Source organism: Emydura macquarii, unplaced genomic scaffold (assembly GCF_026122565.2).
Source record: "Emydura macquarii macquarii isolate MOO-44397 ecotype Brisbane River unplaced genomic scaffold, CSIRO-AGI_Emac_v2 contig_499, whole genome shotgun sequence".
In the NCBI taxonomy this organism is placed as follows: domain Eukaryota; kingdom Metazoa; phylum Chordata; order Testudines; family Chelidae; genus Emydura; species Emydura macquarii.
Window position 1 is genome coordinate 5476205 of NW_027130636.1, and position 27819 is coordinate 5504023.

General features: G+C 41.8%; 1 protein-coding gene and 2 non-coding genes across 5 annotated transcripts; all 3 read left to right on the top strand.

Moving 5' to 3' along the window:
- ATG16L1 (autophagy related 16 like 1) lies at positions 1 to 26259 on the top strand. Of its 3 annotated transcripts, XM_067538811.1 has the most exons (19): positions 1 to 978; positions 2645 to 2738; positions 6748 to 6853; positions 7472 to 7545; positions 7736 to 7987; positions 8630 to 8695; positions 11562 to 11648; positions 12441 to 12497; positions 12673 to 12720; positions 13456 to 13558; positions 14577 to 14682; positions 15112 to 15182; positions 17328 to 17399; positions 19817 to 19937; positions 20871 to 20976; positions 21520 to 21669; positions 22116 to 22163; positions 24187 to 24288; positions 24673 to 26259. In XM_067538811.1, exons 1-19 carry the CDS (start codon positions 864 to 866, stop codon positions 24764 to 24766), a joined length of 1872 nt encoding a protein of 623 aa, XP_067394912.1. In that variant the 5' UTR covers positions 1 to 863; the 3' UTR covers positions 24767 to 26259. The 3 variants fall into 3 exon arrangements, with proteins under 3 accessions (XP_067394912.1, XP_067394913.1, XP_067394914.1); XM_067538812.1 differs by lacking the exon at positions 12673 to 12720 and having other exon boundaries at positions 20 to 978; XM_067538813.1 differs by lacking the exons at positions 1 to 978; positions 2645 to 2738 and having other exon boundaries at positions 6810 to 6848.
- On the top strand, positions 13877 to 14150 carry LOC137147175 (small Cajal body-specific RNA 6). The gene has a single exon (XR_010918161.1). It is a non-coding gene; the product is annotated as a small Cajal body-specific RNA 6 (non-coding RNA).
- Positions 16067 to 16334, top strand: LOC137147176 (small Cajal body-specific RNA 6). The gene has a single exon (XR_010918162.1). It is a non-coding gene; the product is annotated as a small Cajal body-specific RNA 6 (non-coding RNA).
- Positions 26260 to 27819: the final 1560 nt, after the last annotated feature.

Consider the following 27819-nt stretch of genomic DNA (forward strand, 5'->3'; position numbering starts at 1 on the left):
CGGCGCGGCGAGAGCCCATCTCGCGGTACCGCCTCTAAAATGGTAGCCCAGGGAGGTCCCCTCACCTGCCATCTTGTGCAGGGGTGGCCAGCTTGTTCGCCGGATAGTGATTGCGACTCGCCCCGCAGCGCGGCCAGCGGAGACGCCGTCCGTGCTGGCAGAGTCTGCGTTGTCCGGCTAAGGTCCTTTCTGGGGGCTGCTGTCCGTGCTTGGCAGCCCGACGGCTGCAGCCAGCCACGAATTTATTGTGCGACTCTGAGCTCTTAGGACCCCGGCGTAGTGATGTGCGTGCGGCTCGGGAATGGCGCCGGTGGGGAGCGGGACGGCGGCTGTGGCCTGGCTAAGGAGCGGTGGTGGTGAAAGGCCATCCAGGGAGTTGGCCCTTCTGCTTCCGTCCCCAGACCCCTCCCGAATCTGCCCCTGCCCTTTCCCCCCGCCCTGCTGCTAGCTGCCCCTTCAGGCCGTGCCCCCTCGCCCTGCTGCCCCCTCAGGCTGTGCAGTGCACCCCCGGCGCCAGCTGCTCCCTTCTCCGCCCAGGCTGTGAGCCCAGCTCCTCCAGTCAGTGTGTCCTGCCCTTACCCAACCCCTGCCGTCTGCGCTTCCCAATCTTCTCTTCCCTGCCCGAACGGGGCGTGTCCCCTGCCCTAGAGTGTCTGCGCCCCTGCTCCTTCCCCACTACGGTGCCCCTGGCCCTGTCTGCGTCTCGCTGCCTGTGCGCCCGGCTCCTGAAATCACAAGGCTCTGAGCACCGAGAAGTCGCAAGGCGCTGCCCGTGAGGGGTTTGTGGCAGGACTCAGGAGTCACTTAGCCTGGTTCCGCTCAGCTCAGCAGAAAACCGGGACGCGGAGCCCGGTGCTGGCGAGATGACGTCTGGGCTCAGAACTGCGAGCTTCCCCACGTGGAAACGTCACATTGCGGAGGAGCTAAGGCGACGGGACCGGCTGCAGAGACAGGCCTTCGAAGAGATCATTCTCCAGTGTAAGTCTCTAATGAACCACAGTTTTGCTCTGCGATCTCAGTAGCCTGCTTCTAAACCAGAGCAGCCATGGTGCTTTCTTCAGTTCCCAAAGCTGTCACAGTGATAAACATCTGAAAATGGGGATGTAATTGAAAGCATTGGGCAATCTTAACCATGATCATTACTATTACACTGTGTATAATGAAAGACAAAAGCACTGTTTTGTTGTAATTCATGTTTAATATAGTATTTTGCATTTCATAAGAGACAAGCAGGTTTCAGTTCAGCCAGTCTGCACTGTGCATGGTGCCAGAAGTATTTTTTCATCTTTTAAGGTGCTCCTTTCAAGGCATTGTTCAGATATTTGTGAGGGGTGAAGACAGCACTAGTGTTGCTTATACTGACTTTTTCCCCCCTTAATAGTTGGGGGTGTTAAGTTTCTAGTGTTGTCTTGCCCAAAATAGTTGGCTTTTCACTTTGAGCTTGTTTCTTGCCCATCTTTTAACTCTAGTTACAGTATGAGCAAATAAAAGCAAATGGCTCTTCCCCCCCCAACTGTTGTGCTGTATGCTAACTCTGTTACTTTTTTTCCTGTAGTATAAAATAATTTTCTAGGCTGTATTACAAATATTAGAGGGTTGGTTGTGTCCTACAGGTTGTGCTTTGGTTGCCTTTGCCTAGAATGAGTTCAAGGGTGGATTCTTCAAACCACTATTCTGCAGAAAAGGACCTGTGGGTTACAGTGGATAAGAAGCTGGGTATGAGTCAGCAGTGTGCCCTGGTTGCCAAGAAGGCTAATAGCATATTGGGCTGCATTAGTAGAAGCATTGCCAGCAGATCGAGGGAAGTGATTATTCCCCTCCATTCAGCATTGGTGAGGCCGCATTTGGAGTATTGTGTCCAGTTTTGGGCCCCCCCAATACAAAAGGATGTGGACAAGTTGGAAAGAATCCAGCGAAGGGCAACAAAAATGATTAGGGGGCTGGAGCACAAGACTTATGAGGAGAGGCTGAGGATACTAGGCTTGTTTAGTCTGCAAAAGAGAAGAATGAGGGGGGATTTGATAGCAGCCTTTAACTACCTGAAAGAGGGTTCTAGGGAGGATGGAGCTAGGCTGTTCTCAATGGTGGTAGATGACAGAACAAGGAGCAATGGTCTCAAGTTGCACTGGGGGAGGTTTAGGTTGAATATTAGGAAAAAGTTTTTCACTAGGAAGGTGGTGAAGCGCTGGAATGGGTTACCTAGGGAGGTGGTGGAATCTCCATCTTTAGAGGTTTTTAAGCTGCGACTTGACAAGGCCCTGGCTGGGATGATTTAGCTGAGGTTAGTCCTGCTTTGAGTAGGCGGTTGGATTAGATGACCTCCCTGAGATCCCTTCCAACTCTAATCTTCTACAATTCTATGAGAAGTCCCACAGATATCAGTAGGACTACACTTGAGTAAGAGCTACTCCTTAATAAAGCTTAGCAGAATCGCTACTGTCTGTTTGTGTGAGGTTATCTAAGTCTGAGTAGGAATAAAACCACTCTCTCTATCAAAGTCAAAGCAAGGATTCGTGTATCACAGTGTGACAGTGTCATACGATGACTTGGTGTAAGAATAACTACAAGGTCCTGAAATGTTGTAAGTGGAGAAAGACATATAAGGAGCAAAATCAGCTTTTAATTGCACTTCTTGCCCTGTCAGATAACAAGCTGCTAGAGAAGACTGATCTCCATGCGGTGCTGGCTGACAAGCTGCAAGCAGAAAAGTATGACTTGCAAAGCAGACATGAGATCAGGTACCTGGAATTCTTTTTCAATGAGGATTAGGAAATGAACATTTCAATCAGCTGTTTCTCATATGCCAAAACTTCATGCATTAATAGTTGTTATACATCCAGTCCATAGGTTACTACAGTAACTTGGATCCAGTCGCTCCTGATAAACATAGATTAGGCTGTAGACCCTTCATTACAAGGTCTTGCAATTGTTGCCCAGTTTAAATCCATTCTTGTGGAAAGATATCTTACAAATAAAACACTTTCTGTCTGAAAAATCTATTTGGTAATTTATGATAGCTTCTATATTTGATATGGTCTAAACTGAACTGTTATGTTGTTGGACCTATTTGCCCCATAATTCTCATGCTACTTACTGCTTATTGTTGGCTTATAGTCATACAATACTACTTCAGTCAGTGATTTTGTCCAATCTCATAAGCACTATAAGGAAAATCCAGGTCTTTACTGAAGGCACAGGTTTTCAAATTTGAGGGCTTCATGGTCTCATGAAGACTTTCTGGCAGAGAAAGTGATGTCTGAAAAATGTCTGGGTTTTCACTGTGAAAATTTGCACACTTAAAATGAAGTAGTAGAGTGCATTCTCTCCTCTGATTCCACTTACCCCATCCTGCACAAAAAAAAAGCTTGGTGACCATTAGCTTTAGAAAGTTTTACAGCTCTAGGAAAAACCCAGGTGCTGTAGGTGGTAGTGGTGCTGATGGTTCCATTTGCATTTCAGTCTGTTTTGACCCAATGCCCTAACATAATGCGCCATGTAGTTCCCTGCATTGACAGCATGTGAACAGTGATCAGGACAGAAATTATTATAATAATGGCACAATAGTAGACTTTAGTATTCGTGACCATTATAATGTTCATGTATATGAATTTCTTCACTCACTAATGAAGTGCAGCTACCTCTAGAGTGGAAAACATGTGTAACACTACATGTATACTATTGAGGATAGGAAATGAATAACACTGTGTCCTTTGTAAAGTTAGGCAAGTAGAATGTAATTAGTTGAGAGAGAATTTGGTTGGCATACCACAGGCAAAACATTAAGTAACAAGTGTAATTACTTGGGTTAGAAATTGGCTGGCATGCTAGGGCTGATACCCTTATGAAAAATCTCAAAGATTCTTTAGTGTCCATAATATTTAAGGTTGTGCAAGTAACTGCTATGGCAAAAGCTATGTTTGTGGGGGTTGTAGTTGGCTGCCCTGCCATCTGAAATAGATTCTTAGTTGTGCCATGGATATCCAACTTGCGTTTGTGGGAGGCTATGCCCAACTGAATAATAATACAAGGGCAAAGACAGGGGAGGCTAAGGAGGACTACAGTACATATAAACAAAGCCTTAAAAGTAAAATCCTAAGCATTACCATGGAAGTGCCTTCAGTACGCTTTTGTATATGTTGATATGGAGTGAATCCCACAACCATTGGTCCTTAAGAGAGACTGTCTTTACCTGTCCTAAAGACTGGAATGGAATGGCTGGTTCCACCTGGACTAACTTCCATAGCCATGGAAAGTCATAGAATAACAGACGTGTTATCTCAGGTGTTGGATTTTTACACTTCCTTTGGACATGCACACGTCTGGAAATACATTGCTTCCTAGTACCATATGAGGCCACTGGGTGAGAAGAGTAAGTTATCAACATCACTTCCTAAAAACCTAGAACTCTTGTTTTATTAGTGACCTGGTTTGAGCCTACTTAACTTATTAGTTCTGATGTAATAACAGCCCAAAGTGGTATGGTTGCAGGCAAAATAGAAATATTTGCTATAGTGTAAACTAAAGTGAGAGGAAAGTTTGAGATTACCACATACTAGTGTCCCTCTCACATTAATTTCCTTTCAGAATACTAATCTGTCACTCTACAGCCTTTCTCTTGTTATGGTCTTCAGAGAAGACATGTCTCCCACCCCACCCCACCCCACCCCAGAGTATCAAACGTAGGACGATTGCACAGATAATGTATGTTTCCTTCATAGACTGCTTTATAACAATATAATTAGTTACTTGTATGACCATTTTTTTCTGATTTTCATTGTTTTAGAAAAACTGGTTAGATTTTTTTTAACTTCTACAGAATTTATTGGTTTGCTTCAATTATATCTTTTACAAATTGTCCTCCATGTTCCTGTGTGTGAGCTTCCAAAAAGCATAGGAGGTTTTTGTTATTGTAGTTTCTAGTGGCTCCAACTTGATCAGTATCCCTCTGTGCTGTACAAAGAAAATAAGACAGTCCTAGTACCCAAAGAGTTTACTACTTCCATAGAGAAGATAGACAAAGGGTGGGAGAGGAAACAGAGGCACAGAGAGGGCAAGTGACTTTCCCAAGATGTTACAATAGATCAGAGCAAATCAGGGACTAGAATTCAGCTCCCCTGATTCTCAGTCCAGTTCCCTTTCTTCTGGAACATACTGCCTTCTGAAGAACACTAGGCTTCATCAGCTCCCTCCACAAACCACTTTAAATGCACCCAAACTTACAGCTTTTTCCATCCTTGGAATATTGTATAAAAAAAACCTCATCTTGGTTCAGTTTTAACCTAAAACCAGGAACAGTTAATATAATATCTGGGTCCAAGTTCTATTTTATAGGTGGTACGAGAGTGAACTCAATCCCTGGAAAACTAGGGAATCCTTCAAACTACATAAAATTATGCTGGAGGGAGCAGGTATTATAGAACTACTTGACAAGCTACTTTTTATAGACTAGTCTGTTAGTAGGGAGGCTGGGTCCCCTATGTAGTGTGACAACTTGTAAATTAAAAATAATGCAATTAGTAACTGATAGCATTGGGTACTGTAAGACTTGTTCTCACGCTAGGCTAGGTCTTAACTTGTGTAGCATCTTTATGCACTTCCCCAAATTCTCTGAAGAAAAATGAAATATTTATAAAGTAACCATCAGAACATGAGATAAATTGAAAACCTATTACGTACAGAAAAGGGTTAAACTTTTTTTTTCATCTGAGACTTAGGAAAAGGCAAAAAGATGTTCTGGACACAAGAAGCTGTAAAAGAAAAACAATCTCACTTATTTGTGAGAATATGTGGAGGAGACCAGGGTTAAATGAACTAAGGAAGTGGGGAGAGGGAGACAAGGTCCATGAGGAGTAGGTCCAAAGAGGAAGGTTTTGCTGTATAACTCCAAATGCATGTGGGAGTCAGTGGAATTCTTTGAGGATAAAGGAGATAGGAGAAGGCAGGCAGCAGCAACTCTGCATGTTCTGTGATGTGGAGAACAAGCTTAGGGACATGCAAGAAGAGATGAAGGTATTGATGAAGGATAGTTGGGGAAATGGCGTCAGGGTGTTAGTGGAGGTGATGGTGCAGTTGAAGACATACAGTGTAAGAGGAAAAGGTAGAATTACAAGACAGGGATGGTTACAACAATATGACAGGAAAGGGTGAGTTTTAGATCAGGACTGAACCCCTCCACCCCCAACCCCCCAAGAGACAAAGAAACAAAAAAGTTTAAGAAACAAACTGAAGGTCTGAGTTGAAGATTATGGAGTAGTACTTGAGAGTACTCCTCTTGTCCAAAAGAGCAACTTCTGTCCTTACAACCTGTAGTTGAAAGGAATAAAGTCACATGTTTACTCACTCAAGAAAAGCATGTGTGCATGTGGAGAAGCAGGTCCCTACTTCTAGGATGCAAAGATCCTAAGTATTTTTTATACTGTAGACTTCTTGACAGAGTTTCAGGAGGGTTATTAAAGCATTCATTTAAATAATTTTTAAAATTTCATGCCTGACTAGGTCTGACTATTTTAATGGGGAGATAATGAGATGTATAGATAGACTATGAAGAATTTACAAATAGGCACGAGACTTCCTTTTTTAATAGATTTCAATAGAGGGTGGTTGCCTGGCGGGTTTTAACTCTATCTTGATGGCTGAATGTAGTTATACAAATTTGAAATTGCAGGCAATGCTGTTAGGATGCTAACTAGACAGAAGCTCAGAAGCAATCAACTTCTAGCTTGTGAAATCTCTCCTCTAAAATTCCAGTCCAGGTCATGATGGCACACGGAATGAAGCTCAATCACAGGAAATGGCCCATCTGAGGATTAAACATCAAGAGGAGCTGACAGAGTTGCATAAGAAGCGTGGTGAGGTTAGAAAGTCCTCTTTCATGTACTGTGTGGCCTGCTTGTGCTCCTTTGTAAGCATGGTCTCTCTATGCTGTAATTCTCTAAAGATGCTGGATTCCGATCCTGTTTCATTGTCTTTCCTGTTGTCACATTTAAACTTGTGACTTGTTTGTACCCCTTGACATTTCTCAGTTGCAGAATGTACAACCTGTTCATTGACTCGTAGTATTAATCGTTATAGTTCAAAGGATTTGCTTTTCCTCCATAACTAAATCAACATCATCATCTGGTTGCTACTTTATTTCTATGCTTTTTGTGATATTTTATAAAAAATGAAGATTTCTTCCTAATATATATCTGCAGCGTTTGGTGTGGCTGTGTCCAAAGGAGAACTTTCTGTTTGAGATACTAAGGGATAGTAACAGTGAGGACTACTACTCCTAGGGAGTAGACTTCCAAGTCTGATACTGTCTGCTAGTACTGTGTCCAGAATTGTTTGCTGGCTTTGAAGAAGAGAAAGTTCTGAAAGACACACATGCTACCTATAGAGTTGGACTGATGCAGTCTGACTAGGAGCCAATCAATGTCTGTTGTCCAGGTGGCATCTCTGCATTTTTTTAAATTCTTTTTTCTCTCCTTAGTTGGCCCAGTCAGTGATTGATCTGAATAACCAAATGCAGCAGAAAGACAGAGAGATGCAGATGAATGAAGCAAAGTGAGTAGGAGCAACTTATTCTCTGTGTGTAGGACATGAGATTTTGGATCAGGTGTGTGTTTTGTATTACAGTAGTGCTTAGGGGCTCCAGTCATGGACCAGGACTCCACTATATAAACACAGAACAAAAAGATGGTACCTGCCCCAAAGAATGTTTTTCATTGTGTTGTTTATGCTGTTGCTCTTTCAGGATTGCAGAATACTTGCAAAAGATCTCTGAGCTGGAAACAGAGTGCCAGGAACTGCGCAACAAGCTGCAAGATCTTGAGCGAGCCAATCAAACACTGAAGGATGAGTATGATGCCCTCCAGATTACCTTCACTGCCCTAGAAGAGAAACTGAGGAAAACTACTGAAGACAACCAAGAGCTGGTCACACGCTGGATGGCAGAGAAGGCTCAGGAAGCCAATAGGCTCAATGCAGAAAATGAGAAGGACTCGAGGTGAGATGCTGACCATCTATTTGGTATATTGTGTGATTTTTTTTTGAATACTCCAGCCCTAAAAGGACCACTGTCTCCTAGCATCTTCAGTCTACTTTGAAAATCTAAACATTCAAGGCAGAAGAGATTTTGGAACTTTATGTTCATCCTGTGGAAAGTATGTTCTCCAGGGCTTTGTCTAGTTTTAAATGACAAAAGTAATGACTTTTCCATTATTTCCGCAGGAAACTATTCTAGTCTAATAGCTAAAACAGTTGGAATCTGTCTTCTGATTTTACACTAAGATTTTCCATGGCTGTATCACATCCGGTTACTCCTAGTTTTACCTCTTTGGAGTAACCTAAGCAATTTCTTCATTTTCTGTATCCTGTGAACTTAATTACTATTTGATCAAGCTATGCATTAACTTGAGTCATAACTGGTTAACAGCCAATGATATTGAGATGTATACAGTCTTCATAGTGTGCTCTTGTCAAATGCAGCATACATACTTGCGTCCTTGGCATGTGATGCCTATGTGCTAGCATCATAAAATCTTTCTTTGCTGACATATATTGTTATAAGGTTGTTCTTATGTTTTTAAAAAAAAAAACAAAAAACCAAGCAAACAAACAAAAAAACCTTTTTTTTTTTTACATCTAGGAGGCGACAAGCCAGGCTACAGAAAGAGCTAGCAGAAGCTGCCAAGGAACCACTGCCAGTTGAACAGTAAGTAATCCTCATTTCAGTCAGTAGAGGTGTGCCAGAACTAAGGTCTGGGAAATAAATCTGTTCTGTTTCTCTTGTCCATGTTGAAAGGTGTCTTTTCTTCTCATCACCATGCATGAATGTTTTTTTTTTTATGGAGGCTTAGGGTAAATGACATCTTTGTCTCCAATAATAATGGTAGATGAGTGTTAAAACTTGGAATGTCATTTTAAAATCAGAAATATGCAGTAAATGTCCTTATTTGTATGTTTATAGAATGGGGAACTCTGCTGTGACTAAGAATATCAACTCAATTTTGAAAGTCCTAAAACAGGTTCATTCAGTGAATTTGAACTCCTCTCACCAGAATTTCTGTGATGCAGTCCCTTTGGCAGTTGGAATAGTTTTCTTGTTCAGGGAGTGAGGATCTCTGGAGATGTTTATGTTTGAAAAAAGTCAGAGGACTACATGCAACAGTTTAATAGGGTTTCATGTGAGAGCAGAGATTGTGTATAAGTCTTTTCAACAGTCTCCTCTCCTTCTCAAGAGTTCTTTGGCTGTTCTTCTTTATATTTACTCCTTCTGTATTGTTTCACCTGTCTCTCTCTAAACACAGCACTGGTTTGGTTTAGATTAAAGAATCAAACAACTTTATTAACAAAAGAAGATAGGATTTTAATTGAATTCCAAGTATAAGAAATAAAGTTAAAAGTGGTTACAAAAAATAAAAACAAAAATCCAAAAAGTTCTAGTTCAAGGCTTATGTTCAAGATGGCCTTTCTCACCCACAGTCTTCCAGCCAGGTGCTGACTGACCCTTTCCTTGGTAAGGATCTCTCCCAGAGGTCCAAAGGTGCTGGTTCCTTTGTCTTAGGTGAAAGAGAGAACTTGGGGTTTTCTGCCCCTTTTATAGTCCAGTGAACCTTCGAAGTGGATTCTTCTGAAGATTAGTTACCCATCAAAGTAAAGCTTATCCAAACAATGAGGAAGGCAACATGGATTCTGAGAGTGAAGTAGACTGTGTGCTTTTTCTCCCCCCACTTGTGTTGCTAAAATGCAAATTGTTCTGTTTCCTGTCATCTTCTCTTCCCCCTGCTGTTTTGAGGACCCTGCTTATTGCTTATATGTAAATTGAGGTAAATGTACATTCCTTCGTTTAGCATGGACCAATTTTACAACTTTTCCCAGGACTGTCTGGTTTTGAACATGTGCTAATATCATATAGGGGGAATTCTCAGCTTTACATATAATGTTGCTACATACGTTTCACCATGATATTATTGACCAGGAAGTTATAAGTTTTCAAATAATACCTTACAAGGCATATTTTGTATAAAGATTGTTACAGTGGTATGTAAAGTGTGAATACAGCAGTGCTTTCAGTCACAATTGTACAGGTATAACAGAACACCTAACTTAGCCTGCAGGATCTCAACACTTGGGAAGGAAAACTCTTCTAGGCTGTCAGAGCCCAACTTGACTGTACAGGGCTTTCAGTTCGAAGGGGGAAAAAGCCTTACTTTAGCACAATTTGTCTGGAGTCATTGACACATGTTGGATACTCTTGATGCTGTGCAGTCACTTTTCAGAGTATTACTGTAGTTAGCAGAATATGTACATGGTGAGCAGGTCTAGATGACCTAATAATAAAAACACCAAGGTCTGGTGTACATGAGTGCTTCCACTCTAGCTAGCACTGGTGAGACAGCGCCAGTAATAGAGCAGTGAGAAAAATTCAGAAAAATCGTCTGTGTACAAGGCTAAGATGGGCTAGAAACTTAAGACCCATCTACACTCTTCCTACATGTTTGTACAGCACATGGTCCTGAAAGGGGCCTTTGAGTGGTACCATAACTTACATAACACTACAAATACTACTCTTGGTATTTGGTTACAGTGTGGTCCGTTACATTTTTAATGTTCTGTATAGATAGGACCATGTCCATTATGATGTTATAACTAGGTCAGGACACTGTTTTTTATATGTAATGTAGGTGTGCCCACTGGTTTCTAGCCCTTCTGATTGTAAATAGAACGTTAAAGTGACACTCTCATTAAATAAAAAAAAATCATACTTTTTTTTTTTTTTGCTACTTGTGACACAGAAGACTAGCTGAAGAACTGGGAGAAAATGCTTTTCTGTAACTCCAATTACTGTGTTTAGTTTCTCCTGGTCTTGTGAGTTTTTCACACAGCTGTGAGAGAGAAATATTGACAAACAATATGATTGCCTCCCTGTCAGCTTTTGTGATTTTACAAAGTACCTGAAACTTCTTTTAACTCACTATTTAAAATTAATTAGCTTTCAAGTTGATGGTGTCGGTTTAAGTTCTTCACAGCTGGAATTCAAGAAGGCTCAGGCTCAAAGTCCATCTAGTCCAATGTCCTGTCTCCAACAGTGGCCAGTACCAGATGCTTCTGAGGAAAGTCTAAGAACCTTACACTGGGCAGATGTGGGACAGTCTATCTCCCATGTTCAACTTCAGCCTGATCTCTGATAACTAGAGATTGGCTTATGCCTGAAGATTGGAAGAGGGAAATTTTAAGGCTTTTTTTTTTTTTTTTTTTTTTAAAGGAAGTCTTGCATTTGGTGTGTGTAGGGGTAAAATTTACACACATCTTTATAACTTGTAGATTTTTGACATGCCTAGATTCTGCTGTGCTTGCTCACTTACTGCCTCAAGTGTCCATATCTCTGTAAGTGACCAACTAGGTGGTAATAGTGTGCAGATTAATGGTAAATCAATATGGGAACCCGGGGGGAGGGGGAATATTCATTCACTTTAAGCTGAATAGAATTGCTGCCTTTGGGGTTTGGCAGACGTAGCTGATTACAACAGGCCTTATTTGGCTGATTCAAAAGGAGGTGTGTTCCCATACTTCTCCAGGGATGATGATATTGAAGTGCTTGTGGATGAAACCTCTGATCCAGCTGAAGAGACTTCCCCACTGCGAGCTGTCAGCCGGACATCCAGGTATGTAAACTGATGGGTAGAAAGGTGTTTTTCTGAAATAGTTTAGCAAGACTGTTGAGTGTGAGAGGCTGTCAGAATAAGGGAAGGTACAAAATCAGATGGGATGACAATAGAAACTATTTGCAGTACTCCTTGGTGATGCACAAAGCTAAAATATAGTGGAGCGCTATAGCTTTCTGCAGCTTTAAGTGCTTCATTCTGCACCACTACATGCTGGATATGCTTTGTTCTGTTTAAAGCTAAGTTAGTGTGTGAATAGCAGTGAATAAATCCAACCTTACAAACAGAAGTAATACAAGATATTAGAGTACCTTTTTTAATGTGCCTTTAGAAATGTCATGATAACTTAAAAAAGGAATGGGCTGCTGAGCTTTATGAAAACTATTGAAAAGCTACTTAATTCCTTTCTCACATAAACTTGACACAGATTTCTTACTACAGAATAGTAGCAAGGGAGGGTAGAGTTATGAATAGCCTTCAACTGCGAGAATAGGGGTCAATGAATGATTGAAACTCTGTTCAGACTTGGCAAATTGCTTAAATCAATGAAAAAAGTCCTTTCTCAAAAGTTTAAAAGGTCCTTAATTTCACCTCCAATTATGTATTTCAAGCTGTTGTTAATGGTGACCTGCATGTGCTGCTGCTGCTCTTGTGAGGTCTTGTGTCCTGAGCTTGGGTCTGAAAGGGGAGAGGAGTCTGTTCTCTGATACTTGATGTTGTGAACTGTATTTATTGATCTTCCTTTGAACAATCTGTTCACAAGGCTTAAACCTGTCCTCCCCTCCTCTTTAGTAAGCGACTGTCCCAGCCAGCCGGAGGCCTTCTGGACTCTATCACTAATATCTTTGGGTAGGTTAGAATACCATCACCGTTTCTTGTTTATGTACCGGTTTCAATGTAAACCAGAATTTCAGTGATGTAAGGAATAATGTCAGCCTTTCTTCTAGTTTCTGCTTTTTTTCTTCTCCTCAACTTCCCGTTTCTTCCATCTTGCCGTATGCTGACCTCTGACCTTTCCCTCCAGTCTGTCTGAGTCTTCCCTTTTGGGACATCACTCTTCTGATGCTGCCAGGTGAAAACATTATCCACTCTTAGTCCAGCATGTAATTGTATGACACTGAAGTAACATGGAACCCAGCTCTGCTACCCTGATTAGGCTTCAGTTGTTCATAACATTGGCTACAAACTTTCCAGCTAGAGATTCAGTCAGTTCCTCTGAGTGGAGCAGTATGTGGATTTGGTTCTTTTTAATGACAGTGTTGTAGTCAGCTTCTTATTAGCTGGGGTCTTTTCCTCAATGACTGTGCTGTAGTCAGACCCTCTCAGTGGAGTCCTAAAGGTCTTTATTTAAGACCGTATTGGAGTCTGGGCTTTCAAGTGGGGTACTCCACTGGCTGGGATCTTCTCACAGCCAGAATAGTGCAGTCTGAACTAGACACAGTGGTGGGGTTGCAGTCTTTTTAAACGCACTGTGATATTTACATTGTTTGACTCCTTAGTACTAGAAAAGATAACTGTTCAAACATGAGGCTGGCAGTGAATTTGATAGAGTTGGCACAAACTAAGGTTAAGCTAGGTAAGAGAAGGTGCAGGCATAAATAGAGGCGTACTGCCATGTGAAAGAATGCAACGTAATCTGATAAAATGCAGTCTTGAAAGGAGGGGGAAAGGAATGAAGTAAGGCTTTCTGCCCCTTCTCTCATCTACCCCACAGTAGTAGTCGGGCTCATCCAGGTCTGTGGCTGCCACTTTGAGAGAAACTGTCCACTCCTTTATTTAACGTATTTTTCTTTGTGTGCCATATCAGGAGGCGCTCTCTGTCCTCATTTCCCACTCCCCAGGATAATGTAGATGCACATCCTGGTTCCAGTAAAGAAGTGAGGGTGCCCACTACTGCACTATTTGTCTTTGTAAGTATGTCCAGGAACTACAAGCTTATTCAGGGTCTTCCTGCCTAAGAGGAGGAAAATTTGTCCTTCGAGTAGCAAATGCTTTCTGGGATAATCTGGCTCTGCTTGTTTAAACTTCTCCAGGTAATGTTTTAAAACTATAAGATGACTCATGAATTGTCAGGGCAACTGGGTCAATTTAATCCATACTGCCTTTACCCTTGAATGTAAACACAAATTCCAAACCTAAAACAAAAAATCATTCAATTGCATGCATCCTTCATACTCTTAATATTCATTCTTTTGTGGACATAACTAAGTTAATGTACATCTTGCTGAGGTCAATGATGAATAGTAAAAGGTCTGAGTGCCCAAGGGAATCGCACTCCCATTATCCTTTAAGCTCCCAACAATCTCTCTTTGTCCCATCATGCTATAGCAGTGCGGTGATTGGGGGAGAGGCTGCTGACAATTTGGGATAAGCTCAGTTCCTGTTTTCCACAGTGTAAGGAAGCATGGCACTGAATATCATCCAACAGATCTAATTAAGGAGTTTACGGTGTTGGGGTGTCTTGATTTGGGGCATGTGATCTCAAGTTTTCAAGCTGAGACCTCTTGGACGTGTTATGGAATGGTGAGGCCATTTTTGAGTCTGAGTCTGTGCAAGGCTACTCTACATTATCCATTTTATAGATGGAAAATATTGGAACAAACTTGTGAACCAGTTCCTTGCTTTGAATGCTCATGTAACAGAGATGACTGCTGCTGGGATGACTATAGAAATTCCAGAGATTTCCTATACTCATCCTAGTACCTGAGTAACCCACATGAGTTTTTATGATATTCTGATTTGCTAATTTTCTTCAGTATGGACCATTTGCATATGAAAGATGATCAGATTTGGGCTAGATCACAGTTGTATGCGGCCTATTCTTCAGCAAGCTTTGTGTGGTGCTACAGACTGACAGTTCTGTTTGGTCTGTGCTGATGTCATTTGCCGTGGTTGTGATTATTGTTGTTTTGCTTCCCTTTCCTCCAGGATGCACATGATGGAGAGGTAAATGCAGTGCAATTCAGTCCTGGTTCCCGGTTGCTAGCAACGGGAGGCATGGATCGCAGAGTTAAACTCTGGGAAGTCTTTGGAGGTAAGCTTCTGCTCTGGGGTATTGTGTGAAGAGACATAGGCCATAAAGAATACTTTGTGTCTTGTACCAAATTTAGAATCCCATACAGGTGGCTCATGCAAAATGGATTTTCTGCTGAAGTTTTTGACTCAGTTGCTAGTCTTCTTAAGATGAGCATACTATTCTGCAGTTTCAGACAAACACTATATAATTGTGAAACAGTTGTGTGAGATCAGCTGAAATACTACTCCGGAAAATGGAGTGTAAAGCCATATTAATGCAAACTGATTGATAGTCAATGCCACTATGTAAGTAATTGGCTTTTGTGCTGCTGTGGTAATTGTTCCAGTGTGTTGGCCAAATAGAGCTAACACTGAAGTTCAAATCCATCCACCTGTTTGTATCTTCTACTCTGATCCATTTCTTAATTGTTTGTTTTTCTGCATACAGATAGGTGTGAGCTAAAAGGTTCTCTGTCTGGCAGTAATGCAGGGATTACGAGTATCGAGTTTGACAGTGCTGTGAGTATTTGCATAATGCCCATAGTCTTTGTTTGGGGGGGGGAATTAATGGCAATAGGTTGTGCTTGGCTACCAGTGTCACCCATAAGCTTTGAAATACTGTACATACCCCACAAAACAAGTTAAAATACTTGTAGCAGTAATTGACGAACGTTTTAAAATATGGTATACAACTTTTATACAGTAGGTTGAACTTTAGTTTTAAAGGGCTTGTCTACAAAGACATTTCAGTGAATTAAGGCACTGTATTCTGAATAAGGGTGTGTCTACACTTATAACACTACCGCAGCATTGCTGCAGCACTTCAGCATAGACAGACACGACAACAACTATAGGGGTTCTTCCATCGTTTTAGATAATCCACTTCCCCAGGAGGCAGTAGGTAGGTCAATGGAAGAATTGTTCCACCAAGCTTGCACTGTTTACATTGGAGGTTAGATCATCATAGCTCTGTCTCTCGAGGTGTTGATTTTTCATTCCTCTTAGAAACATAGCTATGCTAATGTAAATTCCCGGTGTAGACCAGCCCTAAAAGCATCCACATGGGTTTAATATGGTTTAATTTGTCCACTTCAAATTCACACCTGTATGTAATTTGGATTAATTTTCCTGAGTGTGTTCTCCTCGTACCCTCCCACCCTTATTGCCCGCCCAAATAGACAAGCCCTAAAACTGATCTGTACTTTGCTTTTCAGAAGATACACAGCCCAGGTTACTGGATTTTATCAGGGGAATTTTAAAATGAGCTACATTTTACCCAAACTATGAATTTCCACTGTTGCCTTATGAGCTCCTTGAAGCTATTGTAGTTGTATGTATCTGCTCCCATTGTATGCACTGAGAAATCTTTATAACTTGGTGGTCAGGATTAGATGTCTCACTGTGGACAGTGATGAACAGTAAAAGGTCTGACTGCCCAAAGGATTACACTTCTATCACCCTTTCAACTCCCAGCAATTTCTCTCCCATCATGCCCCAGCAATACTGTGACTAGGGGAGTGTTTGCTGACAAATTGTAATGTGTTCAGTTCGTGTTCCCCTAGAATGTCCCAGACATAATTGTGATCTGCATCCAGCAGAACCAGGCAAAGGAGTATGGGGTTTTGGAGGTGCATATCTGGGTTCATGATCTCTAACTTTCTTGCTGAGACCTTTTTCATATCAAGTTATGCTTCTCAATTATGAACTGAGGCCGAGTTTGAAGCCATCTTTACAGCTTTTCATTTCTATATTTTTGCATTACTTATGGAACACCTCCAAAAACCACTTACGTTGGTCTTCACCAGTTCACTAGCGGATTGGCTGGTGTGGCTAATCTGCCTGGAGAAACTTGTTCTGATGTAGGTGGCTTGATCACATTGCAGATCTTTTCAGTTAGAACTACTTGTGATGCATTCTGTGTTCCATGATCTTTTTCTGAATCAATGAGTCACTTGAGACTGACAGCTGTGTGGGCATAAGCCTTCTCTTTCTGGGATTTTCTTAAGAAATAACTTTGTCATATATTGTCTTGAAATATGAACTCTGTCTAGAGTAAAAGAAAGGAGCCACCACGCTCAGGCCACCAATGTATCCAAATGTCCATCTCCTGGTCAGAACTCACTTTAGTTTTTAGTACCTCCATTCAGAACGCTGTGGATAGTAGTGAAATTGACAAGAATCAGGGCAGTCTTACTCTGCAGTTTGGGTCAGCTAGGCCCAACAGCAGAGGCAGATACTGAAGCTATTTGTGGGGAAAGAGGGCCAAAAAATAGAGGCTGGGTAAAGGCAGACTAGTAGAGAATCCCATCTTCCTTGCACCAGCAAGGAGGTTATTGGTAGAAGTGGGATGCAGAGAATGTCCCTCCCTTCCAGCACTGTGACCACCATTCTTTTCATGGCCAGTCGTTTTGGGAATCTGTGGACATGATTCATGAAAAAAATTCTTTGTCTTCAAAACCTTCCTTGTCCAAACTTAATTGCTGTTCTCCCTCCCACCTCCCCCAGTTGCTTTCTTAGCACTATGGCATTAAAGTGAACCCTGTGAATTGCTAGTTTTAATGACTATCCCATAGTATTGAGACTTTTTGGAAATACTTGCTGAATATGGTATTTTACTTCTCTGTCACTATGGGAAATTGCCTGAAATCCCTTTTGTTTCCACAGGGCTCTTACCTCTTAGCAGCTTCAAATGACTTCGCCAGCAGAATCTGGACTGTCGATGACTATCGGTTACGGGTGAGTCTTCTGCAGAAGGCAAGCAATGTGTATGTAGGTTGTTTCTGCCCAGCAATCCCAGTTTCTGTACTTACAAAGGACACTGGAAAATTGCAAATTTCATCTTGCTGAAGTTTTTTTTGCTCTTCTGCAAAACATTAATTGAATCTTTTTCCCTTTTTAATTGCAAAGAGCCTTCACAGCATAACCTGATGTACAACACTGGCCTCTGCACACAGCAGCCAGGAACCTCTCCAGATAAATAATGATCAAATATATGAACTTTCCTTCCTTCCTCTGCACATGTGCTCTTAGGAAGTGTTAACTTTAGAACCATTTAAATGTTAAGACACAGCAGTCTTAAGGACGCAAAGGCTGTAACACAGATCAGGGATTTAGTTAAAACACAGTTCTGTTTCCTAGAATAGATGTATTTTTACTGAGTAGGGGCCAGCCTGGGTCCCTGGCTCGACTGTTGGAGTAGATAAGTCCTGAAGCACTATACTCTGACTAATCAGGATATTTAACAAAAGACTCATCTCTTGCTCACATTCTTCCTTCACTTCTTCAGTGTGGGCTTTTTGGCCCTTGTCAAAGGAAGGACTTGCCTGTGATCTTCTTAGGCTGGAAAGACTTAGCAGAGGAAACTTTCTACGAGGCTTCACTTATTCCCACTCCTGGATGTGATCCTTGTTCTTTTTATTTTAGGACTATTTCACCAAGCATTATTTGGCACACTGACTCTAACGCAAGATACATGTAGTTGCTCTCACAAGCTGTTGTGCACACAACTTGGTATGAAGCATTTTGGAATGGCCAGGTCTGTTCCCTTTCGGCGGCTCTTCAGTCATTTTTGCATTGGTTAGCCTCCCACGCTCTCCAGACATTAAAAGTGAACTTGCATTTCTCTCTTAGCCTGGTGTTGCATCATTTGATCTGTTCCATAAATGTTTTTAGCTCTGTTGATCTTCAGCATGTCACGTTTTGTTCTAAAGAACACCTACAATGTAATTCACTTGATTGCTTTTATTATGAAGATATTTATCTCCAGAATGTTAGATCTTATATGGGAATACTCCAGAATGGGCCAAAATCTTCTGCAGCTTTTGATTGGCCCAAAAATCCTACCCTCAGTTAGAAACAGACGTATAACAGTTTAATAGATCATCATTTACCTAGTGTGAAAAGTCCCTGTGCAATTATCCCATCAGTCTTCACAATATTGTTCTGTAATTTTCCAGTGTCCCTGGTGCCTTCTGGTTTTGGGTCAGTACAGTCACTGCTCATTGAGCTAATACAGTACATTAAATTCCTTGTTTGAATGTGTGTGCATAGATTTGTCATTGCTTGCACGTGTATTGGGGCAGATGAGTTGAATTAATATTAAATTCAGCATCAAATAACCTATTTATATACAAGTATATATTTGTTAATGACAGTGCAGCAAGGGTGGTAATGGAATATTCTCCAGGGTCATAAAGATCCTCTCTATCCATAAAATTGAGTTATCCAAAGATTAACTGCCATGTTGCAAACAACCACTGAGACAATCCACGACCTTTGGGCTTTGGTGCTATGCAATAATTTTTCAGGTCCTCAGACTCTGCTCCCATTTCCTTTCCATTTTGAAGTCTTCTGGTAATTCTGTAGTCCATGTAGCAATGTACAAGTCAGAAGTTCAGGGACTAACAGGAGAAGGTTTGATTTTTGGCAAGGATTGCTCTCTGATCACTTGCCCTGTTTTCAGCAGCCTATTTTCCCTCATGCTGCATCAGTTCTATGGCAAATAAGCATCTAATAACTTGTGGTGGCTGTAGTTCATGTTTCAACAGGCCCTGACTGCAGTGGGCCTCAGACAGAAATAATCATGGAAATCTGCTGATGGGAGCATTTCTGGAATCTCTGGAGATCTCGGGCTTTCAAGCTGAGACTTCAGAGTTAACACGAGACCCCTTTTTCCTGTATTTGACAAAGTCAGCTTCTGAAATGTGGGGACACCACCACTCCCAACTCTTACTATGTGTTAGTCTTGTTGAAAACTCTGTTGTAGTTACTATTCTTCCAGCCGAGGTTACTAGGGATGGTAGAAGAGAGCACTCATGGATTCAAAAAGAACTACTCATTAACTAGCCAAAGGAGTTGCAATTGAGGGAGAGTATCTCCCACCCAGAGGCTGAGTATGCTGCCTCTGCAGTATTCTCATCACTTGCTGACATAGGGAGCAGACTGAGAATCAAAGCTACATTCTGTTTAACCAGAATGGAAAGGGTTTTTTGTGATCCATGCCTTTACTCACACATTAGACTAAGGTGTGAGATGTTGAATCAAAGACTTTGTTCCCATTAAGCTGCAGAATAGCAAGATCATAGAGCCATGAGGAAAAGAAGCAAGTGTGGCTGAGACTGTTCATTTACACCATGCAAATCTTCTCTCCCCAGCACACACTGACAGGCCACAGTGGGAAAGTTCTGTCAGCCAAGTTCTTGTTGGACAATGCGCGCATCGTCTCAGGAAGTCACGACCGGACCCTCAAGCTCTGGGACCTGCGCAGCAAAGTTTGTAAGGAAACTATTTCCGCACCAGTACCCTTCTGTCTTTCACACACCTCTTATTCTCTTTAGTGGATATAAATGGAAGTTTTACTTCAGCTTAATTATTTCATTCTCTTAGTGTCTAAAAAGCAGAAAATTGCAGCCATACTGCTTTTTTCTGATACTCTGATCTTCGGTATTGCAAGCTAAACAGGGTTAGGCCTGGCTGTTATCTGATGGGAAACCTAAAAAAAGACCATGTGCTACAGTGAAAAGCATTGCTGATTGAGTGGGCAGCTGCACTCCGTAGATCCTGTTGTTCATCAGTCTGTAGGGTGGGTTTCTTATTCTTCTGTAGAAACTTGGAGGCAGATCAGACTTTTCAACCCTGGGCAAGTCTTAAGTCTCCTCTTGAAAATCCTATGCACAGTTTCCTGCCTCCAAGTGAAGCAAATGATAGGATTCAGTTCTTCATAGCTGAAACATTTTTCTTAAAATATTTTCCTGGTTTCTGTTGTACAACTTGGCCCAGAGACAGACAGCCTTTCTCCCCAGTGTCCTAAACCCTTGTTCATGTGTAGAGGGGGAGAGTGTCATGTAGCTCATCAGTGACTTGTTTGACTAATTATGAAGTGGTGGTAAAACAACTTGGACAGTTGTAATGATGTTGGGCTTGGTGTTCGGGTGGTTCTGAGGAAGAATGTGCTGTTGTGAATTTTGGATCCTCAGAAATCAGTTTCTTCTAAGACAGGGCTCACCTGTCACTCCTGTGTGTCTCCCCCCGAACTCCTCCAGGACAGTAGTTTCAATGCAGCTACAGAATTTTGATGTTTGCTGTTAAGTGATTTTTTTTAATACTGCTATCAACTTGTACAGCACAATGGGAATGGGTTTGTGTTATCGGTGACTCACTCCTTCCTCTCCTTCCCCCCATTTCCCCCCCCTTTTTTTTCTTTTCAAGGTATAAAAACAGTATTTGCAGGATCAAGCTGCAATGACATAGTCTGCACAGAGCAGTGTGTGATGAGTGGACATTTTGACAAGAAGATTCGCTTCTGGGACATCAGGTAAAATGCTCCTCTGACATGAGTAGGAGTGTGGGATTGGTTAAATAATTGTTAGAGAATCTAATGTTAAAAAAAGAACATAAAAGGAATAAGTGAATTGTGACACCTCCATTCTTTGTGAGCTCTCCTTGGCCTAGAATATTTATTGCAGGAATCTGAGGAAGGCATCATGGATAAATAATCTTTTTGCACATGATAGAACTTCTGTTTTGGTCTCTGAGCTGTTAGTAGCATGGTGTGTTATATAATATTGACAGCAGACTAGCCCCTGGGAAAGGAAATACCTTGCATTGCTGTCTCTACCTTTCTGGCTAGTTTTAAGTGTCCCTGGCTGGTTCTGAAGGAAGTTCCGACCAGTCCTTGGTTAGGCAAAAAATATCCACAATGTGAGTCTTCAGTTGGGAAATAAGAAAAAAACGTGGAAATGGATATCTGCTCTCCCATCCCCACGCACCGGGATACAGGGATCTAGGGATACAGACATCGATACTTATGTGATAGGATCCTCGGTACTGAGTTACTCTTGCTGTTTTCTGTCTTCAGGACTGAGAGCATAGTGCAGGAACTGGAACTATTTGGAAGGATCACAGCTTTAGACCTGAACCCAGAGAGAACAGAGCTCTTGACCTGTTCCCGAGATGATCTGCTGAAGATCATTGATTTACGAGTCAATGCTGTCAAACAGACTTTCAGGTGAGTGTGATCCCAGTAAGCTATGTGGCAGGTGACTGGATACTGTGGCATAATTTTAACTTTGGTGTTGCCCTCGTTTTTTGTGAATGAAACCTTTCAATTAATCCCTTACTGGAGAGGGCAAAGCCTTTGGAGCCATGTCTCTGATGATGTAGTTAGCAGGCTATCCATGGTTTGACAACAAAGATCTATTGTCAAGATTTTGCCTCCACTGCTTTGAAGGAGACAGCTTGTCCCCCTCATTGTCACCTCAAATTTGTGGTGGTCTAGAGGGGAGAGAAGTCCTTCAAATTAGGGTAGAAGGAGAGAGGTGCTGTGTGTTAGGCAAAGTGTAGAATTTATCCCAGTCAATGCAATAATCTTCATTTAGCCCTTTATGAGGAGCTGGCTTTCCCAAGATTCATATTAGAGGAATGTAACAGTTACCTGATTCCGACTTGTTTCAGTGCCCAGGGATTCAAATGCGGATCTGACTGGACCAGAGTCGTGTTCAGGTAAGAGGCCAAACTGGGGCGACTGAGTGGAAAATGGGATGGGAGCAAGGAGGGACAGCTGCAGTTATCTGGTTTACTGCAAATTATGCAGTGACATTTGAGGGCCAAGTTCCAAACCACCATACGCTGTCAAGCCAACTACCAGTCGGCAGCTCCATTGATTGCCCCTTCATTGCTTCCGCTACGACTCGAAGCTCTACATTTATTTTGCAAGCAGTAGTGTAGCTATTAACATGAGTCATAAGACTAAAAAAGGGACACTTTTATCACTGGGCAGTCAGACTGAATGTTTTCAGACTTGGGTATCTACAGACGAGCTCACTGTTTCTAAAAATCAGGAAAAATGGAACAGGTAGTGTTCCATATATTTTGCACACAAACTATTTTAAGGTTGAAAATTCAAGCCCTGAAAAGCAAGAAAATTCCAGAATTAAGGTTGTCCACAGAATCTTAATTTGGCCCCCTACTCATATTTATTATGATACCTTGTTGCAGCCTCCTTCCACGTTGGGCTTGTCATCCCATCTGTTTCCTCTTCCTCCCCACACCTGCCTAAGCCCCTTGTCTCAGTCTCCTTGCTCAGCCAGTTCTTGGGTCTCCCTTTTGCTTTTGAGTCAAACTACTTCCTCCTCCACACTGCCTGGACACCAGCAGCGGGGGCATTGAGAGCTAAAGAGAGAGAGTCACCAGGCTGTCAGTTCTGGTGCCCCGTGTCAGAGCAGCAATTGCAGGGATTTCCTGCTCAGCCCCTGTGACCCTGGGCTGGAACATCCCACTACAGATGGAATCTTCAGAGAATTTATCTGGCAAGCTCTAACAAGTATCTGTTGAGCATCTGTGAACTGCAGTTTTTCACAGGCTTTAATTTCTCTGAATCCGGATAGCTTTTCATGGGAACAAGAAATGGCATGTTGCTGAAACCATCCCCTCTCCTAGTCCTTATTCCAAAGCATGTGATGGTAGAGCTTCTCAATGAAATGGTTGTAAGAATTGTTTGAACATGGGAACAACATTTTTCTAATGTCCTTCTCAAACCATTGAACCATTTTTGCTGAAATTCAAATGAAAATATTTAGTCAGGGCAGACACCTGGCAAGGAAAACTTCAGCCCAAATGAATACGGTTTGGCAGGGTTATGGTAAATGAAAACAGGGTCTTTTAACAGGAATTGTTGGGGAAGCTTAAGTATAGGAGATGCTACCAGCTTTGTTGATTTAAACAAAACAAAAAAGGCCACAGTTAGGATTTTTAAATGTGACTGGCAGAGATTAAATATAAAACTAAAATAGGTTAAGATTTAAACAATGAAACATGTAAGGTAAGGGTTAAATACTTAAAGCATTCAAAAAAGCTAGGGCTAAATTTAGTGGGTATAGACATGGCTTATCCTAGCCACTTTGCTTGTTAGCCTTCAACCTTCCCCCCCCCCCCCCACCTCCCTTTTTTTCTTCCTTGTAGATTACAAGCTTTTGGGGCCAGGGACTGTTTTATGTGTTTGTAAAATGCTTACCACAACAAAGGCCTATTTATCTTCAGAGCCTTTGGCTGCTTGCTATTATGGTAAACTTTTTTAGGTGCCTAATGTTAGAAATCAAATAAAATAATGTATTAGCTTATATAGCACATCTTATTCATTGATCTCAGAGTGCTTTACAAAGGAGGTAAGCATCATTATCCCCATCTGAAAAAACAGAAGCTGAGACACAGAGGTGAAGTGATTTGCCACAGTCACCCTTTTGACCTAAGTCGATTTCACAAGAACCAACGTATATCTTTATTTGCTAGCCACCAGGCTGTTACATCATTACATGATCAGGAAACTTCTTGATCTTGCTAATCAGTGTGAATAAGAACTGGTGAAACTTTTAATATTCGCTGGTGCACACTATCCTAGAACCACTAATGTCAGTTTGCTTGTTTTGGAAACTAATATGGAATAAAGATCAATGTGTGGACAAAAGCTGCTATCTTCAAAATAAATTGTGTTCTTTTTATTCTCTGCATCTAATATATGTTTCAATAGCCCTGACGGTAGCTACGTGGCAGCTGGTTCAGCTGACGGGGTTCTGTACATCTGGAATGTGCACACTGGGAAAGTAGAGAGAACTCTCGGAAAGCATCACAGGTGAGACAGGAAGCTGGCTGACTACACAGATGCAGGGTTTGAGCTATGGCTAACGTAGGACCTATGATGAGATGTGGGAGTGCAAATGTAGAGTTCCATATTGGTGAGCATGGGATTTTTATATGTAACTTCTGTGGGTTCATGATGATAACCTGTAAAGTGGGAATTAAGGCTAGGAAATTTGTGCTTTGTTGGATTGCTTGTTCATAATCAGGGCATTAAGTATAATATACTCAGAATATCCTATGGAGGTTTTTAGAAATGCAGGTATCATACATAAGAGCTTAACTTTTAGTTTGATAATTCTGAAGTTTTATTCCTCCTTTCCTAAATGCTGCTGTGGAATTAAAATCTGTTCTAAATTGACACTTGGCTTCCTTTCAGCTCCTCTATCAATGCAGTGGCATGGTCACCAGCCGGTGCCCATGTGGTCAGTGTGGACAAAGGAAACAAGGCTGTCCTGTGGTCTGAATTTTGACTGGAAGGAGATGAAAGACAGTTTCAAATGTCTCTCCTTGGGAGGGTGCTGATCAAGGACTGGACAGAATGGAGGCCCAAGCCTAGATCCATCCTTCATGCATTTGGTAGCATACCCAATGGGCTTCACTTTTCAGAGGAGAGCTCTGATGAGGCATTTAAGGACAAGGACAAGGAACTGGAGGTGGAGCCCTTTACTGCCTGTAAGGATGCTGCTGGTGCTCACTCAGTGAAGGGTCAGCTGATTTGGATGGCGAATACTACTAGTCATACCTTGACATGCAGTATCTATGCACTGGATGGAGCCTAAGGTACTAGCCAGATTCCCTCACTGGACAGCTGTGCCAAATACCCTATTATACAAATGTATCTACAGCACTTCTGACTTGGAAGTGTTGGAAAGACGTTACCATGTACTCTGACCTAATGCATGTCCTGTCTCCTGTGTTCTGTTCCCATGGAGTAGCTTAGGCACGGGGTGAAGGAATCCTGAAACATGTACAGAGTGGGTCTTGGTCAGTCTAGAAAGTGATGGAACAGCTGTAAATTAATTTTAAAAATGGTTCGATTGGTCTGGCAATTCTGCCCGCTGTGATGTTGGCTGAGTATGGGCCGTCTCCAATTCTGACATGGTCTCTCTGGCAGTTTGTAATCTGAGAACTCCCGGCATAATTTTTGAACTGTTTCAGGGAACTGTCCATTCTTCAGGAATGATGCATCTTTGTTAATACTCCCTCCAATAGCTCCTATAGCAGAGGTACCAAAAAGTGGGGAAAAGAGAATTTTAATTTGAACCAATATGTTTCTAGTTTTATTGGGGGCAGTGGGAAGGGGCAGAAAGGGAGGGAGAGAAGAGGTGTAACATCTGCTGTGGGAGTGGTGATGCTGCTGTGATGAGGAATGTATCCATACCAAGACTTCTAGTACCAGAAAATAAATGAATAGTCTTTTCTGCTGTCCGTCCATCCTTTTGTACTGCAGGCTGTTGGTGGAGCACAGGTGAGCAATGGGATTGAATCCTGAATGTAATGCTCTGGTGCTGGCAATTCCAGGCCACTTGCCCCTTTCCTAAGCACGTGCAATATTCCCTTTTGTGCTTGAGCCCTTCTTGTGCCATCAAGCAGGGTTTATACCCTGTAACCTCAGGCATCCAAATATGTGAGGCAGTTGGAGGAGAACTAACTGGGATGTTTTGTAACTTTTATCCAGCCAAACTTTTCCACATCAAATGGGCCTCAAGAAAAGCCGCCAGCGTTCTATCGCCTTTTTATTTGCACTTTATTTTGTTTCCTTCCTGAGCTTGTTTTCTAAGGAAGTGTTTTGATGGGTTAGAAAAGAGGGTGGTTTCTATGACAGAGGTCTCTCTCTAACCCAGCCTTTCATTCAGACAACTTCTGCAGACGGGGGGGTTGAGAGTGTACAGGGCAAATCTTTTATTTATTCAGCTGTCCACCAGAACTTGATTGTAAATAAACCTGTGTTCTGCTTTTAAAACCCACAATGTTTCTCTTCATTTGTTTGTGTTTCTTCTTATCCTGAAAGAAAGGGAAACACATCAAGTTTCTTCTCTCCCGTCTTTGCCATATCAATGGACTAATGTTAGGTTTGGGTCTGGTGGAGGTGGGGTACTTGACAGAGATACGTCCAATAGGTATCCATTGCCCTGGAGCCAAATTTACCTTGTCTTGTGTCAGGAATGCTGTCTGGAAACTGAAGTTAAAGGACCCAGTTCCACATTGTTTAAAGCTTTTAGCGTTGGGGGCTGTGGCCCACGTTTTGGGGCTTTCAAAATTGATGTATATTTGGATGTGTGGAATGAATTACTGAATTCAGGAACTTACCATCAATTACTAGTCTCCCAGACACTTTCTGCTGTGAAATGTCTGTTCCTCATTTATTGCTTGGACTGCTACCTTGCCTCTCAGTCTCCCAAAGCAGTCTTAAAAATGTGGTATAAAGACTGTCTATACACCAAACACTAAAGTAGCCATGGAACACTAAAGTAACTCTCTGTGCCAACACTGGAGTTATGGAACAAAGCTTTCACCTCTTTGGTTATATTGGACAAACTACTTGTACAATTAAGAAGCTTCCTTGGCCAATCACCTCCTGTTTTAGTGGGAAAAGAAACTCAGCTGATTGCTCTGCCTTTGGAAGTAAGGACCAAGATTACAAAAGCAGAGCCGCAGTTCTACTGAAAATTAAGGTAAAAGTCCCTCTTGGATTTTAAAGGCACATTTTCTTACAGTGCTGGTCTTTCAGCCTGTTGTCCGCTTCCTGCAGTAAAGTGTGTATCTCCAGGCCCTTCTAAAAGGACACCTGTCCAGTGCCCTGCTGACCTCTGGAGTATTGCAGATAAAGCAGATCACTAAGTGATGAGTCAGTGGGATGAAAGATTACCAGGGGATTAACTCTACCCTAATAAGAACTGCGCAGGCTGTGGTGGGGAGGATCAGGAAGGGTTTAAGATGTTATAATTTAAGTTGGCATATTTGTATTTTTCTACAACATAAACAGTAATTTGGGTTTGCGGTTCTGATGCCAGCAAACGTTTTCTTGTTGCATACTACCAAGCAAATGAACATTTAAAAATGAGGTAAGAATAGGTCAAAACATCTAAAACTCTAAAAATATACATAGTTCTTTATATGAGAAAGAAATGTATTGTCTGTAAATCAAGTGACAACTCTGCTCTTCTGTATTCTCCCATGTGTGCAAATTCTGTTTAACTAGTTGAGGTTGTACCTCTACTTTCTACTTCCAAACTGTGACTTCCAAAGACAAGCCAAAGAATTTTGGTCCAGTGAAGCAGACAGGTCAGAGACAGTAACCTGCTAATAGCCTCTTGGATGTCCGCTATTTCAGTCAAGAATACTTTCAGTTAACTCAGGAACAGAGAATTTGCCTTTGCTTTTCATTTTCAGAGGATCCTTAGTGGATTTTTCATCACTTTTATTACAATGGCTTTAAAGAGCAGGAAGTAGCGGAATCTACTTTGCTTTCTTGGAGAAATTTGTCATCCTCCAGTTTAGATTCTGAAGAACATGCGGGAGC